Genomic DNA, 14,382 nt, shown 5'->3' on the forward strand with positions numbered 1-14,382 from the left:
ATATATCTAATCACCTATATAATCATGTTTCTATTCATTTTATGTTAAATTGAATAAATATGTTAAATTAAACAAATTTGAGATTTTCTTTTTAAATGAATATTTATTGCTACATAAAAACACAAAAGCACTGAAAATTGGTACCGTTGAGTACCGGTACCGATTCCCAGGTACCGGTACCGTATTGGTTCAAATGTGAAAGGTACCCATCCTACGCAACACAACAAAGAACCCTGCACCACTTCTCTGCCTTATCATTTTTTCAATCATGTTATGTCATTTATGTACTTATTTCCTTTGGCTCGCGCCACATCAATAGGCTCCATGTAACAATTTCCCCAGTTAATTAGTAACGTAATGGAATCTGACAAGACTTCTGTTACAAGCCCTAAAAAAGGACTTCCTTGATAATCAGTAACTTCTTTCAAATCACTTCCTCTTCCATTTTTGCTGTTTTTAATGTTCTTTGATATCATCTATCTCTCTAACTGTCCTTCACTTAGCTTGTCCGTCTGATTTTTTCTTTTTGGTCATGTTTGATCTTCTGCCTTCATAATCTCTTGCTCTCACAGTGCCAGTTCAGTTGGTGGAACCAGCACCCCTACCAGTCCTCATCATGCTGGTCGTAGGATCCACCACCTGTCTCACCATGATTTGATGCGTGTCATCCCCTTTTTCTCCCTACATTTTTTCTCTCTCTTTCTCTCTTAATCTGTCCTTTCAGATAAATGCTAAATGCACTAAAAACAATAAAAACATATGAATAATCCACATTGTTTATCAAGGACACTCAGATTTGGCTGTCCGAAAGTCTAGATTAAAGCTCAGGGGGGTTTTGACCATTTTCAGTTGCAGCTCCTGAGCTCTGTAACTCTCCGTCCACATGTTTGGCTGCCCCCCTCACTGCCTGCTTTTATATCAAACCTCAAATTGCACATTTGCTTTTCAACTATTTTTGGCCTCATTGTTTTTAATTAGTCTAATGTCCTAATGTGTTGTTTGGATGTTTGAATATTCGGTTCTTTAGGTCTCATAGTTGAGTTCCTGCTGTCTTAAATATCCTGTTTTTGCTTTGTGAACTCTGTTTTCAGTTTCATGCTTATTTCATATTTTTTGGTTTATTTCTGTTCACAGGTTTTTTGTTTAGAATAGCAGCCAGTTTCTCTAAACCCAGAGCAATAATTCATTTATAACATTTCATCCAAAACAGTTTTATTTATCTGCCTTAATTAGATGAAAACATCACATTTTAGTATTTCTTTAAATGAGCAGGAGAACACTTTTTTCTTCGGAGGACCATAAAAGACTCCAAATGAATTCTTAGCAGCGGTCACAAACTGTTAAGGATGTTCATGTATCCATCAGGGTTTTTGCAGAGTGAATAAGGCAGGATAAACTGGTACAAGTTAACACATGCAGCCCTCTAGTGTTTTATTTGAGTCACTACACCTGAGTGATATACTTAGGCCTAAGCATGATTGCATAAACCAACAGATGCTGAACACTTTGAAATCATATTTTTTCATTTGCAATATTTATTTATTTATAATGCTTGACACTTAGTGCCACAAAGAAAGAAAAGGCTATTGGAGCCAAGGGTGGAGGCGTAGCTGCTCCAGGGTGCCACGCTTTCCGTAACTTGCGAAGCACAGTTTAAGGAAATCAATGCAGCCTGGAAAGAAGGAGACGACAGGATTCAAGAGTTATGAATCAAAACAGAACTTTCCACATGAATGCTTTGTTTTGCTTGAGTCTCAAGACCCTTGATGAAAAACATGATGTCTTACCCATTGAGAGTTTGTCGCTAATACGTAGCTGGCCGGTGATGTAGCTCAAGGTGTCGAATAAACGATCATGCAGCATGCGGTACATCAGCGCCCCCAGCTGCCACACTGTGGTGGGCTCAGCTCTGTATTTTTTATGAGAGATCCACTCAGGAGGGGCTAAAGCTCTGGTCCCTGTAATACAGGAAAAACACAGAAATGAGTAAAGAGAGAGCTTTGTGCAAACATAGAAGTCAATATCAGGAAAAAACTGAATGAGTGATGAGCTGCAGCAAGACCCGGACATCATACCATTGTAGGAACGGATCCACTTCTTCTGAATGAAACTGCCACAACCAAAGTCAATGACTCGGAGACGGGGTATGCTGGAGCCACATTCTACCAGGATGTTTGCCATTTTGATGTCATTGTGAAGCACACCTCTGTTCTGAATGTCTAATGCTGCTTCCACCAACTGAGCCATGAAGATCTAACACCGAGAGAAACACATGAACGTATTTAAAAACACGAAAATGTAGAAACATAAAGGAGAAGTTATTTTGATCAGATGGGTGTTTTGAAAAATGAGATTGGTCTTCAGTACTTTTGTCTTTTGTTCATCAAAAGCTCCATAGGTTAGGGTATACATCGTCATATTCATGCTGGAATCTGGTCTCTCCATGACGATGATGAGCTCGTCATCCAGGTAATACCAGTCCAGCAGGGAGACTGCAGCGTGCTTCCCGACAGATTCTGGTCCGCCCCCGGCTCTTTCCATGAGAGCGACCTCTCTAGGGATCTTGCTCAGCTGAAGAACAAAAAGAAATGACAGAAAAATGATTTTCCTTGTGACAAACCAGGAATATGGAAGTGATGGAGATGAATGTATTCAAATGAAAATGCAGGTGAAGAGACTGGGATTGATTCACTCACTTCTGGTGCATGGTCCTGGTCTATCATGAGGATGCATTTGATGGCCACCTAGAAGACAGTTGATTACATACATTTTATCGACAGCTCACACTGAGGTCACTCAAGAGGTGAAATATGCATGTGGTACTTACTGGTAAGAAATCTGCTTTACGGATGCCGGCATACACAAATCCAAAACCTCCTCTTCCGATCTCGTGGAGCTTGAGATACTTTTCCTCATAGTTATCTACAGGAACACAAACACGTTAGTTTTACTAACTCAAATTATGTGAAACTGTGCAATGAAGCAGGTGTGTGAAGTACAGAGAAAGTTATTTGCAGCCGGCTGTGACAAATCAGAGAATAACTCACTGAAACCTAAAGTTAAGAGATTTTTTGTGATTGAAGTTTAATGGAAGCATTCAAAGGATTCTGCCATGTCTTCATAATGCAAATCTTTAAAAAGCAGAAACTCTACTTGTAAAGGCACAATTTTCAAAATTCATGTTGGCCTAGAGGAATGTAAGGTGAATACCTCTTTTGGGACACACACTTACTCAAATTGAATCTCAAGTAAGAATAATTTGAATCTTTGGTTCAGTTTTGGTCTAATCTACCCTTTATACTACATCGTAGTAGAAGGAGAATGACTACATTAGACACAACATCTTTTAGTGTACACACTGTGAAAGTATTAAGAGACTATTCTCCCTCAGACTCCCAGCTCACCTCTGTTTGTGTGGGCTTTAAAGCGAGCGTTTTCAGGTTCCTCATCAGAGGACGAGGATGGAGTCTCTTGAAGCTTGGAGTCTCTCCTCTTCTTACTGGGTTTCTCTTCCTCTGTGCTGGCCTTTCTCTTTCTGTTCCCAGAGTTTGATTCCACCGACACATTGATGGATTTTGCAGCATCAGCGGATTTGCTCATCTTGAGCCTCTTCTTTGGGGTTTCTTTAACCAGGATGGCTCTCTTCCGGCTCACCTTCACCTCCAGGGACACATGTCCAGGTTTCTGGGCATCCATTTCTCCTCTATCCCTTTTAGGTTGTGTCTTCCTGCTCCTCAACCTGAAGTCATGCTCCACATTGGAGTCTTGATCGAGGGATTCGTTCCCGTTTCCTAGAAATAATGTTTTAAAAAATGATTACATGGTGATTAACGTTCGGGGGATTTATTTATTTACTTCAATCTGTACAGTAAGGCACATGAAACCAAATCAGGATGATAAAAATATAGGAAATATGTTTCAAAGTTGGTTCAATTCAGGGATTGAATAAATGCTTTCAATGAAAAAGGAGTACACAGAAAACCCTTTATTTACAGGTTACCAATGATTTATAAATGCAGTCTTTCTTTCCAGTCACAGAGCAGATAAAAGCATGAAAAAAGCCTCTGATTGATTATAAAACTTCAGAAAAACTGTAATATTCACACACAAATTAACCCCTAAATGATTGAATTTTCTCTCCATCTGCTAACTCTATGATTCTGTTCAATTCAGGATTTAACTTCTATTCTCACCTTGCTGTTTGTCCAGCTGTTTGAGAGTCTTCTCAGACCTTGTGGGCTTCATTTTGTTCGTGAAGAGTCAACCAAAGTTTGCGAAAAAGCAGAGTCAGTGTGTCTTCAAAGCTCGAGCAATAGTGAGTGTATGTGAGATTTGAGTGTAAGTAGACCTTTTCATGGAATGCAATGAGCTGACATCACAATGAGGATAACAATGAGGAAAACAATGAGTAAAACATTCTGTTCCATCAAAATTCTGACACTTAAAAACTACTGACAAGTGTTATTATTTAAATCTTTAATGGTTGTAACTTTATACTGATTGAAAAAGCAACATGAGTGGCATCTAATAATGTTATAAAGTGCTGAATGTGAACATTTTTAAGGCTACTAGCTTCTTTCCTTCCTCTGCTAGTAGCTCAATGTGGGTCAAAATTTTATTTTCAAGACTCAATTTTTCAATTCAATTTGCTTTATTGGCATGAACTTAGACATGTTGCCAAAGCACATACGATTCATACACATATATTACATATATATTCATTACATATTATATTCATTACATATTTTATATGCATTAATAAACGATGGTATCACCCATACAGCATATCTCAATGTCCTCATTTGATACAGTATGCTCATAAAACCTTCACCTGAAATCAAATATTATGGGATGGTGCGTCCCTCAGGCTGTGACAGGCAGACCCATATTTAGCAGCCAGAGGAGCTGCTGACCCTTCCCCCAGGAGAACTGACAGTTTCTCTACTGGGGTTAATGTTGGGAAGTTTGTTACTATTTTAGTAATTTCGCTGTAGTGGGAATCTCTTAGTAAAGAGAACTTGCTACAGTGGTGGAGGAAGTGCATCTCTGTCTCTATGTCCCCTGTAGAGTAGTGAGCACATGGACGCTCCTCTCTTGGCAGCCATGTCTGCCTGTGTCTCCCTGTCTCTACAGCTAGCTGGTGGTCACTCAGCCTCTATTTGGTCAGGATACATCTTTGTTTGTATCTCTGACACTGTACAGATATTCAGATCATTTATAATCACGGTTTAGGGTCAAATAACAATTCATTCTACTTTGAGTCTTTGTTTGGTTTCTCCAGTGCTCTAAATACAGATCTTTGGAGTGCTTCATGATGAGTTTAATTTTGTTGTGCTTTGGATCGGTGCTGACTGGAGTCTGGCTGATTAGCTTCCTCACCAGCTGACTAAGGGGACAGTTTTCAGGGTTCAGCTCTTGGGTTTTTAGTGCTTTAAATTGAAGTGAGTCTTTTGGGCTTAAATATAGATGTGTCCAAAATTTGATTGCCTGTTTCTGAATGTTTAACAGTAATGGGAAACGTCCCAGTTCTGCTCGGCAGGCATTATTTAGAGTTTTTCTTTGAACATGTAGGATTCTTCTACAGAATTCAGTATGGAGAGCCTCTATTGGGTGTTTGTCCCATGAGCCATGCTCCAGCCTACTGAGGGTCCCCAGATCTCACTTCCATACAGAGCTATAGGTACAATTACACCATCAAATATTTTTGTCCAGATTCTAATTGGAATGTTAATCTTGAATAATTTGATTTTTAATGCATAGATTGCCCTCCGTGCTTTTTCTTTAAGTGCATCTATTGCCATGTTAAAATTTCCTGATGCAGATATGTTCAGACCAATGTAAGTATAATTCTTTGTGTGTTTAATTTGAGTGTTATTAAAATAAAATTATATTTATTTTCAAGACATCTGGGCTCTCCATCTTTAATATCAGCAACCTCTCAACTTCACATTGATACCCAACCCAAGCATTGAAACAGCTCAGCCTGCATAAGCCAGAGCAGGGACTATTATCCCTCCTGTGCAAAAACTTGCTGTCATCAGGGCTGCAGAGCCAGTAACAGACACAGTGACCAGTTTTACATTTATAGCTTGTCTTTGTTCATCCAGCTAAAAATAAGCTTGCCAACCAACCTATCCACCCCATCGGTCTACCAACCAACCTCTTAGCCCACTGGCCAATTAGTCTGTTGACTAACCTAGCCAAATTGCCAGCCTTCTGACAAAGTGTAGTTGTAAACAAACCAACATGGACCAAAAAGTGACCCAAACAACAGGCCGGCTGAACAACCATTATGCTAACTGACCATGCTAACCAAAAGCCAGCTCACCAACTGTCCAAGACCAACATGTGACTGACCAATCAGACTTCTGAACAACAAGTTTTCTGACAAACAAGTCAGCAGACTGTTTTGTAAATGTAGCAGAAGTTTGCTGAAGTTGTAGTAGTAAACTAACAAGTCTGTTCTCTGCTTGATGACCGACAATGTTGACCATCGGTACCGCAGACCTCATCAATCTGCCAAGATCAAGAAATCTGCTAACAAACCAGACTGTTGACTAATCGACCTGTTGTCTACCCAGCAGGCTGGTTTTCCCAGTTAAAATAAAATGACAGTGGACAGAAAAAGATAACAAAATATCAACGTGGTGCAAATATCACGGTTCTTCATAAGCTTTTTTATGGGAGGTTGATATGCTGTGCATGTACAGGAAAATGTAAGCTGATATGTAAATAGGGCTGCACAGTGATGCAGTGGGTAGCGCTGTTGCGGGCAGGTGACATTCTGTGTGCAGTTTGCATGTTCTCCCCGTGCATGCGTGGGTTCTCTCTGGGTACTCTAGCTTGTTCCCACAGTCCAAAACATGTTCATCAGGTTGGTTGGTTACTGAATGGTTGTCTGTCTCTCCATGTTTGCCCTAAGATAGGCTGTTGACCTGTCAAGGATGAACCCTGCCTTCCACCAAGTATCAGCTGGGATAGGCCATAGCCCCCTGCAAATCCAAATGGATGGATGTATATGTAAATAGGGTTGATACTGAAATGGTTGTTGTTATTCTTGTTTTATTAGGCTTGGTTTAAGCCTGGTTTATACTTCTGCATTGAATGGACACCATAGCCTACGCACATAGGTCTGCGAAGGCCGTACCTATGTGCATGATTTGCTGGGTAGACCCCAGCAAATCCAAATGGGATAAGCGGTCAAGATAATTGATGGAAGGATGTATATGTAAATAGGATTGATATTGAAATGGTTGTTATTATTCTTGTTTTATTAGGCTTGGTTTAAGACTGGTTTATACTTCTGCGTTGAATGGACACCATAGCCTACGCGCATAGGTCTGCGTAGGTCGTATCTACACAGAGGTATATGCATGTAGGGATGTGCACCTCCTCAAAAATGTAACTCTGCATTGAATCAACGCTGACTGCATGCCCTGTGATTAGTTTGCTCTGCAGCATTGTATTCCCTGCATTTACAGCACTTTCAGAATGGCCACACATCGGCCATGTATTTCATCTCCTCCATTGAGTCCTCTTTATTCTTCCCTGTAATCAATGCTGTATGATAAACAGCAACATATATCAGCTCTAAAGTAATATAATAGGTTCGGAATCGCTGTGAAAAAGCAAGTTGGAAAACATAGAGGGGCCAGAAACATGCCATCCGACAATCAGAGAGACCAAACTGCCCTCAAGCATTTTGGCAGGGTATTGCTGCATGACACGGACACATCGACGCCAAGTGGCAACCTCCAGTCTCAAACTATGAAGCCTATCCGGAAGTGTTATAAACTACAATTAATCGAGAATCCGCTTGAGGCTGGCTGCAGAAACACCGGAAATCACATAGACACCAATTCAAAAAAGACGATCTTTGCAATATTAATAAACATGTTTACAGCCTGGTTCAAAAACGGCTTGGCTCTACGTAGCTAATTTTTCTATCGGCACACACTTTACGGGGAAAAAATGAACATAATACTGTATTGAAGAAGACATGAAACTAGAGATTGAGACCATAAACTCATTAGAAACATGTTTACTGAAAGAATAAACCATTACTTTGAACACAAATATTTTTTAATCTCCTGATTGTAAATAACATTTGTTTGACTTGTTTTACTGGTTTGTCTCTTGGGTGAATGTGCAGGTGTGTTCAACATAAATGGTTGATGTCGCTCCTTTCTTCCCAGCTAACCAATCACAGATGCTTGATGTCATCAGAGACTTCTGGGTCAGCACTGGTGACCCCAACACCTGTGGTTAGCCATCGCTGGACGACAGGAGATGTACCTGCAAGAAAGGAATTATTGGTGTTTTTTTTACTTTGATGCGCTGTTGTTATTGTTTTAGTTATTGTTGCTGTTCTGTGTAAAGTATGTGTTCTCACCTGCAGGCTTCTGTTGTTACTTCCAGTTCTACTGCCTGTGCTCCTGTTAGACCGGTTACTGCTACTGATAACCCTCCCCCCTGTGCTATTGGTCCTTGCTGACCCAGAGGAGCTAGTGATGCTTCCACCAGGTTGGCTTATTCTGTCATTGCTGCCTCCAATGCTGAGTTTGGACCCGCTCCCAGTTCTACTCGTGTGACTCCCTCCTGCTGCCGAACCGCTCAGCCAACCACCACTACCCATACTGACATTCATTCTCCCCCCAGGACTCTGGGCTCTTTGGCTTCTGGTTTTCCCCACTCCACCTGACGTGCCTGCACTCCCTGCACTGCTCCCATGTCCACTAACTGAGCTGTAAACAGGCTTCCATTCACCACTGCCAGTACTAGCATATCTAACAGAGCTGCTAACCATGTGGCTCCCAGATGTGCCGCTGAGCCGGCCCCCACTACCAACACTACTACTGCGCCTTACAACACCACCTGAGCTGAGCCTGCCACCACTCCCAGAGCTACCAAGTCTTTGTGCACTACTTGGTGGGCTAATAACTCGGGTACAGTCTGCACTGCTGACACTACTCAAACGTCCAGGACTCCCACCATAAGCCCTCCATTCCCCACTGCCCCCACCAGAAAATCTTCCTGTTCTAGGTATTGCCAGTGGACTAGTTGTTGGTGGACTCATTGCTAGTTGTCTATCTACTAAGGAACTTTCTTTGTTGTCTGCATTTGGTAAGCTGCTGCTGGTGTAACTAATTTGTAAAAATAATAGGTTTATAATTCACCAAAAGTCCATCCTCAGTTTCAGTTTACATCTTAATTTATATTTTTCATGTTTCAGTATTTATTTTATGGATATTTGTATTTTATTTTGAAATCTGTTTTATTTTCGCGGGCTTCCTGTGATGAAGTCGCTTCCTATTCGCTCGCGCTACTCAGACGGTAAATTCCCTACTGAGGAGAGGTAAGTGTCTGTTTATGTTAGAGTTCATTCAGTGATACAACACGGTTTAAAGTGTTACATTTTTTGCAGACATTTTTTTTTACATGTGATGTACGTTGTGCAAGATATTTTGATGAGTTAAGTATAGCATTGAAGTTGAAATGCTAATTTTCCAATCTTAAGCTAGCTTAATGGAGCATGTGTGTGGTTTCTCATGCAGTATGCTGCAATTTTGTGTCTCCCCTTTAGAGGTGTGCATGTGAAGCCCAACCACAAGTTGCTGTACTTAACAGATTGTGTTTTGCACAGATATGTGAGCTTATTGTCTTTATTTTTCATTAATGTATTCTAATTTCTTTGGTTTTGAGACAGGTTTATATTGTTATATTTTTGTATGGAGACGGTAAATTCCCTACTGAGGAGAGAGGTGTGCATGTGAAGCCCAACAACACGTTGCTGTACTAAACAGATTGTGTTTTGCACAGAATAAATGTCTCCTGTGATCGTGGAAACTTCAGTCCTGCCTCCTCAACTCAACTCAACTCAACTTTATTTATAAAGCACTTTAAGAACAACAGCAGTCGGACACAAAGTGCTGTACAGAAACATAACTCCTCATTGCCTCATCGCATCACTACGTAGAGTACTACTATTGGCAGCTGGAGAAAGTGTATGGCCAGACCGGCTACACTGTTATTCCATCTGCCTATACGTCCTGTATCTCCACCATAGACCCTGCACTCTCCACTCCCTCTGCTGCCAAACCTCCCTGATTCTGGTGGGCTTGTTGCCAGCTGCAGGGCTGTTGGTTGACTTTCTCTTCTCTCTGTGTTGGGTAAATCATCACTCCCTCCTAGGCTCCAGGTACGTTTAAGACTGCCACTGTTGACTATCCGCTCTCCTTCCCCTACGCTACCAAATTTTGTTTCTGGTGGGCTTGTTGCAAGACCTGACCACGTTCACATGCTGATTTTTCTCAATAAGAACGAGTAGCAAGAAAACTGAACTCTATGAGTCTGAAATTGTCTCTGTTCAGTTGTCCTGTTGCAGTAATGTTGTAGTCTGAGTCTTCCCTCTATGACTTCGTTTCTGCGGAGATTATTTATAGGCCCTTTCCTCACGTTGATATTCAGCGTGTTAACATTTTGAACTCCTCAATATGATCTGTAGCTGTTTAATACCGTCAGTTATATACATTGTGTCGTGAAGGAAATTTTGATTTAGGGATAAACGCATTTGGCATTGTTTTTGACATGAAAACGTTTGCAGGTTCTGCACACTACCTGTCGTTGCACAGCATCTTCTTTTTTTTTATAGCCCAAGTAAATCCACACAACTGACGTGCTGCCCCTAATTGGTACTAAACTTTCTGCAGTGTCAGTTTCTTTGGAGCCTGGGGCCATTGTGCGACAGGTTAAAACGCAACGTTGACTTCTCTCCCTGCTCTGCTACGCTCTGCTCGCAAGTCACGTTGAGCAGTCAAATTGCAGCCTTTGCGGTTAGAAATCGCGTTTCATCATATCGCAATTTTATTGCAAATGCAATTAATCGTTCAGCCCTGTGAGAAAGACCTCGGAGCGGTCATGACCGTATAAGGAGGCAGAGTTAGGAGATTGCAAAATAAAACTCGGTGGGCATTTATTTTCAGAGCACAATTCACACCAACAATAAAACACAGAGTACTCAGCCACATGCCCAAGACAGAATCACCCTCAAGACACAAAGGGCCCGATCTACTAAAGGTTTGCGTGTATAAAAACACGTGCAAACTTGATAGTGCGCGCAAAGCTGACGTACTAACCGGGAGCACCGAGGATTGCGTCTGTCAAATGAGCAAAATAGCACTCGCAAATCATTTAGCGTGTTTGCCTTCATGAATATGCAGAATACATGTAGATCATCAGAACGCGCAAGATACTGGGAGGAGGAGATGCAAATGTAAACATTTAGCACACGCAATGTGATCTATCAAACCTGAAGCAGATAGCGCGCGCTGTATTTGCGTCTATATTTAGCACGTTTGAAAGGCAGGTGCAAACTGGCACAGCGTTACGCACACTTGGCTGCGGTCACTGTAAAGCTCATCCTACCATCTCTTTACAACATGCCCGCAAAAGCTGGGCTTACAAGCATTACTAAATGTTTTAGTCAATCAAACCAAGATAACAAAATAATAATAATAAAACAGAACAAAATCAAAGCAGTTCAGCACCACGGATAGCAACCGCATCATTCTGACACCCACTTTAACTTTTTCAACTAATGAGAGCACAGTAGGCCACTGTATCAACAGCTATAAAGTTTATTAAAATTGGCACAGCGGCCCACATGTTCACATAAAAACAAAAAATCAATATGAAGTACTCGGCCTACTCACCACTGTTTGGACGAGCCTCAAGCTCCGCGGACTTGTCCACGATGCACTGTATGTCCATTTTCTTTGATCTGTCATTCTCAATAGATAAAATGACATGTCCACTCAGTCTATTCTGTCCAATCGTGCTCATCAAGGGGTTTTTAGTTAGTTTTAACTTGGAGAATGAGCGCTCACTGAGCTGCGCCAGGCAGCTCTGCGTAACTCCTCATCTTGTGCTTGCAGCAGTGTGTTGGGGCGAATTGACTCAAACATGTTCCCAGTTCCATTTAAGCTGGTGAATCTTTGGGACAGTTGCTGGATGATGATATCAGGCATTGAAAACGTTCACCCGAAAGTTGCTCCCTGGGACAGTGAGGCGACTGTCTTCATCCAAGTGACGCCTAACTTTGAGAGTGGCAGACTAAAGGCTGATTTATACTTCTGCGTCGCCCCTACGCAGCAGGGGCTGACCAAGCGGCAAACTCCGGTCTCAAACGATGAAGCCAATGCGGAAGTGATATAAACTGCAATACATCGAAAATCCGCTTGAGGCTGGCTGCAGAAACACCGGAAACCACATAGATATGAATGGGAAAAAGACGATCTTTGCAGCATTAATAAACATGTTTACAGCCTGGTTCAAAAAACGGCTTGGCCCTACAACGCTAATCTCTCTAATGGCATACACTGTACGGGGGGTGAATTTTTTTCTAACGTGACGGTTAAGAAGATATTAAGATTATGAGTTTTGCCCAAATAAGGACATGACTGACGTCAATCCCGGTCGGGAACACACAGCCATTGGCTAAGAGACTCACACTACGTCACACTCTGCCTAGTTGAGTTCCGCATTACCAATATGGCAGCTGCCGTCGATTTGCTTCAAAACAGCTCTCAGGAACAGATGGGTGACGTCACGGATACTACGTCCATATTTTTTACAGTCTATGGGGCTGACGCGGACATGAGCCCCACATACTTGTGCGTCGATGTGTCCGTGTCGCGCAGCAATTCTCCTCCGATACGCCTGAGGGCAGTGCGGCCTCTCTGATAGCCGGTCGCCTGCTTCCGGTCCTGCTACGATCTCTGTTTACTTTTCCACATCGATTCAGAGCGTGTTCTGTTAATCTACAGCTGATACATGTTGCTGTTTATCATACAGACATGATTACATGAAGAATAGAGAGGAGGAGATGAAATACACGGCCGATGTGTGGCCGATGTGTGGCCGATGTGTGGCCGATGTGTGGCCGATGTCTGGCCGATGTCTGGCCGATGTCCGGGATCCCGGAAGTGCTGTGAAAGCGGGAAAGACAAAGCCGTCGAGCGGACCAATCACAGAGCTTGCGGTCCGCGTCGGCTCTACCTGTAGTTACATTTTGGAGGAGGTGCACATCAGCTACGTGCGTAGGCCTCTGCGTAGGTATGGGAGCTACGCGGACCTACGGCGTAGGCTACGCCGTCGATTCGACGCAGAAGTATAAATCAGCCTTAAGCCTCATCAAATCGCTCTCTAAACTCCATCAAAACACTGATTGCGTTTTGGAGAAGAGTAGATGCGTTTATTTCATTGGCAGATCTTCTGTTTTTTCTCACATCATTCACCTTTTCACAGATGGCCTCCCAAATCGCGTTTCTAACGCTGAGATGTCTCTGCTGGAGTTCACCAATGTGTTTATTTCCCTCCTCCACTAAACCTCCAACTCCATGTCTTCAAACTTCATTTATCGCTTAAGGCCACTCTGTTCTCTCAAACTCTACATGGTGACAGCCGATAGCACACGCAAAATCCTCGTAAAATAGGGCGGTCTGCACCACTTTTGCACTCGTCATCATTTGCGCACGCAGTCTTAGTAGATCACCCGCAACACGCCCAGAAATAGCACGTGCAAAATTATTATTTGCACACGCAAATTAGCGCTCGTTATTTGGGATCTTAGTAGATCAGGCCCAAAGAACACACTTAAATACCCTCTCTAATTGGGTGCTACCATGAAGAGGGGTGCTACACCTACAAATACTTTAAAACTCCCCTAAATACCAAAACAAATGTTAAGATTAATTATCCCCCAGTTTTATTCATGCCCTCATCCCCTTACTGTACATTTACACACTCTATCTAATCAATCTAAAAAGGACATAAAACAAACTAACCATCGGGCACTAACTACCCCATATACCTATCTCCCGGTGGAACCCTCCCTGCACAATAAAGAGACTGCTGTGTTTCCCCGGGGACTCTTTTGCGCGTGCACCCTGGGAGCGGAGACAGAGCGGCACAGGCAAGTTTGGAGCCATGATACATTATATCAATTACACAGCTAAAACATTCTGTAGACCATGGTAACTCTGTTACTGTTCACTGTTCATTTCTTATAGTTTGGTGCAGCCTAACCACGCACCCGACAACTGGACACACACTGACCGCAACACTAGGGATGGGTACCGAATTCGGTACTTTTATAGGTACCGACCGAATTCTGTCGGTACTACCGAGTACCGACTCACGTAAAATCAAACGGTACCATGTTTCGGTACCTGAACGCATCCCTGTGACTGTGAGGGAGTGGAAGAGTAGGTGATTTTCCATACTTTCGCCCTGTAATAAAGTCAGAGACTGACCGGGTGGACGTCTCTGCTCTCTGCTCTCTGCATCTGCATCTGCATCTGCGCAGGAGCGCGCCAAACGGAA

General features: G+C 42.4%; 1 protein-coding gene and 1 long non-coding RNA gene across 2 annotated transcripts; one reads left to right on the forward strand and one right to left on the reverse strand.

Moving 5' to 3' along the window:
• Positions 1-1,515: 1,515 nt before the first annotated feature.
• Positions 1,516-4,442, reverse strand: LOC117831720 (serine/threonine-protein kinase pim-2-like). Its single transcript, XM_034710527.1, has 8 exons — positions 4,194-4,442; positions 3,405-3,791; positions 2,828-2,922; positions 2,697-2,744; positions 2,368-2,571; positions 2,076-2,253; positions 1,788-1,958; positions 1,516-1,672 (listed from the first exon to the last, which is right to left on the reverse strand). The coding sequence occupies exons 1-8, from the start codon at positions 4,243-4,245 to the stop codon at positions 1,584-1,586; spliced, it is 1,224 nt and encodes a 407-aa protein (XP_034566418.1). The 5' UTR covers positions 4,246-4,442; the 3' UTR covers positions 1,516-1,583.
• A 3,438-nt stretch (positions 4,443-7,880) lies between these two features.
• Positions 7,881-9,851, forward strand: LOC117831722. Its single transcript, XR_004635058.1, has 2 exons — positions 7,881-8,523; positions 8,659-9,851. It is a non-coding gene; the product is annotated as an uncharacterized LOC117831722 (long non-coding RNA).
• The last annotated feature ends 4,531 nt before the right edge of the window (positions 9,852-14,382 follow it).

The sequence above is a fragment of the Notolabrus celidotus genome, chromosome 20 (genome assembly GCF_009762535.1).
Source record: "Notolabrus celidotus isolate fNotCel1 chromosome 20, fNotCel1.pri, whole genome shotgun sequence".
NCBI lineage: Eukaryota > Metazoa > Chordata > Actinopteri > Labriformes > Labridae > Notolabrus > Notolabrus celidotus.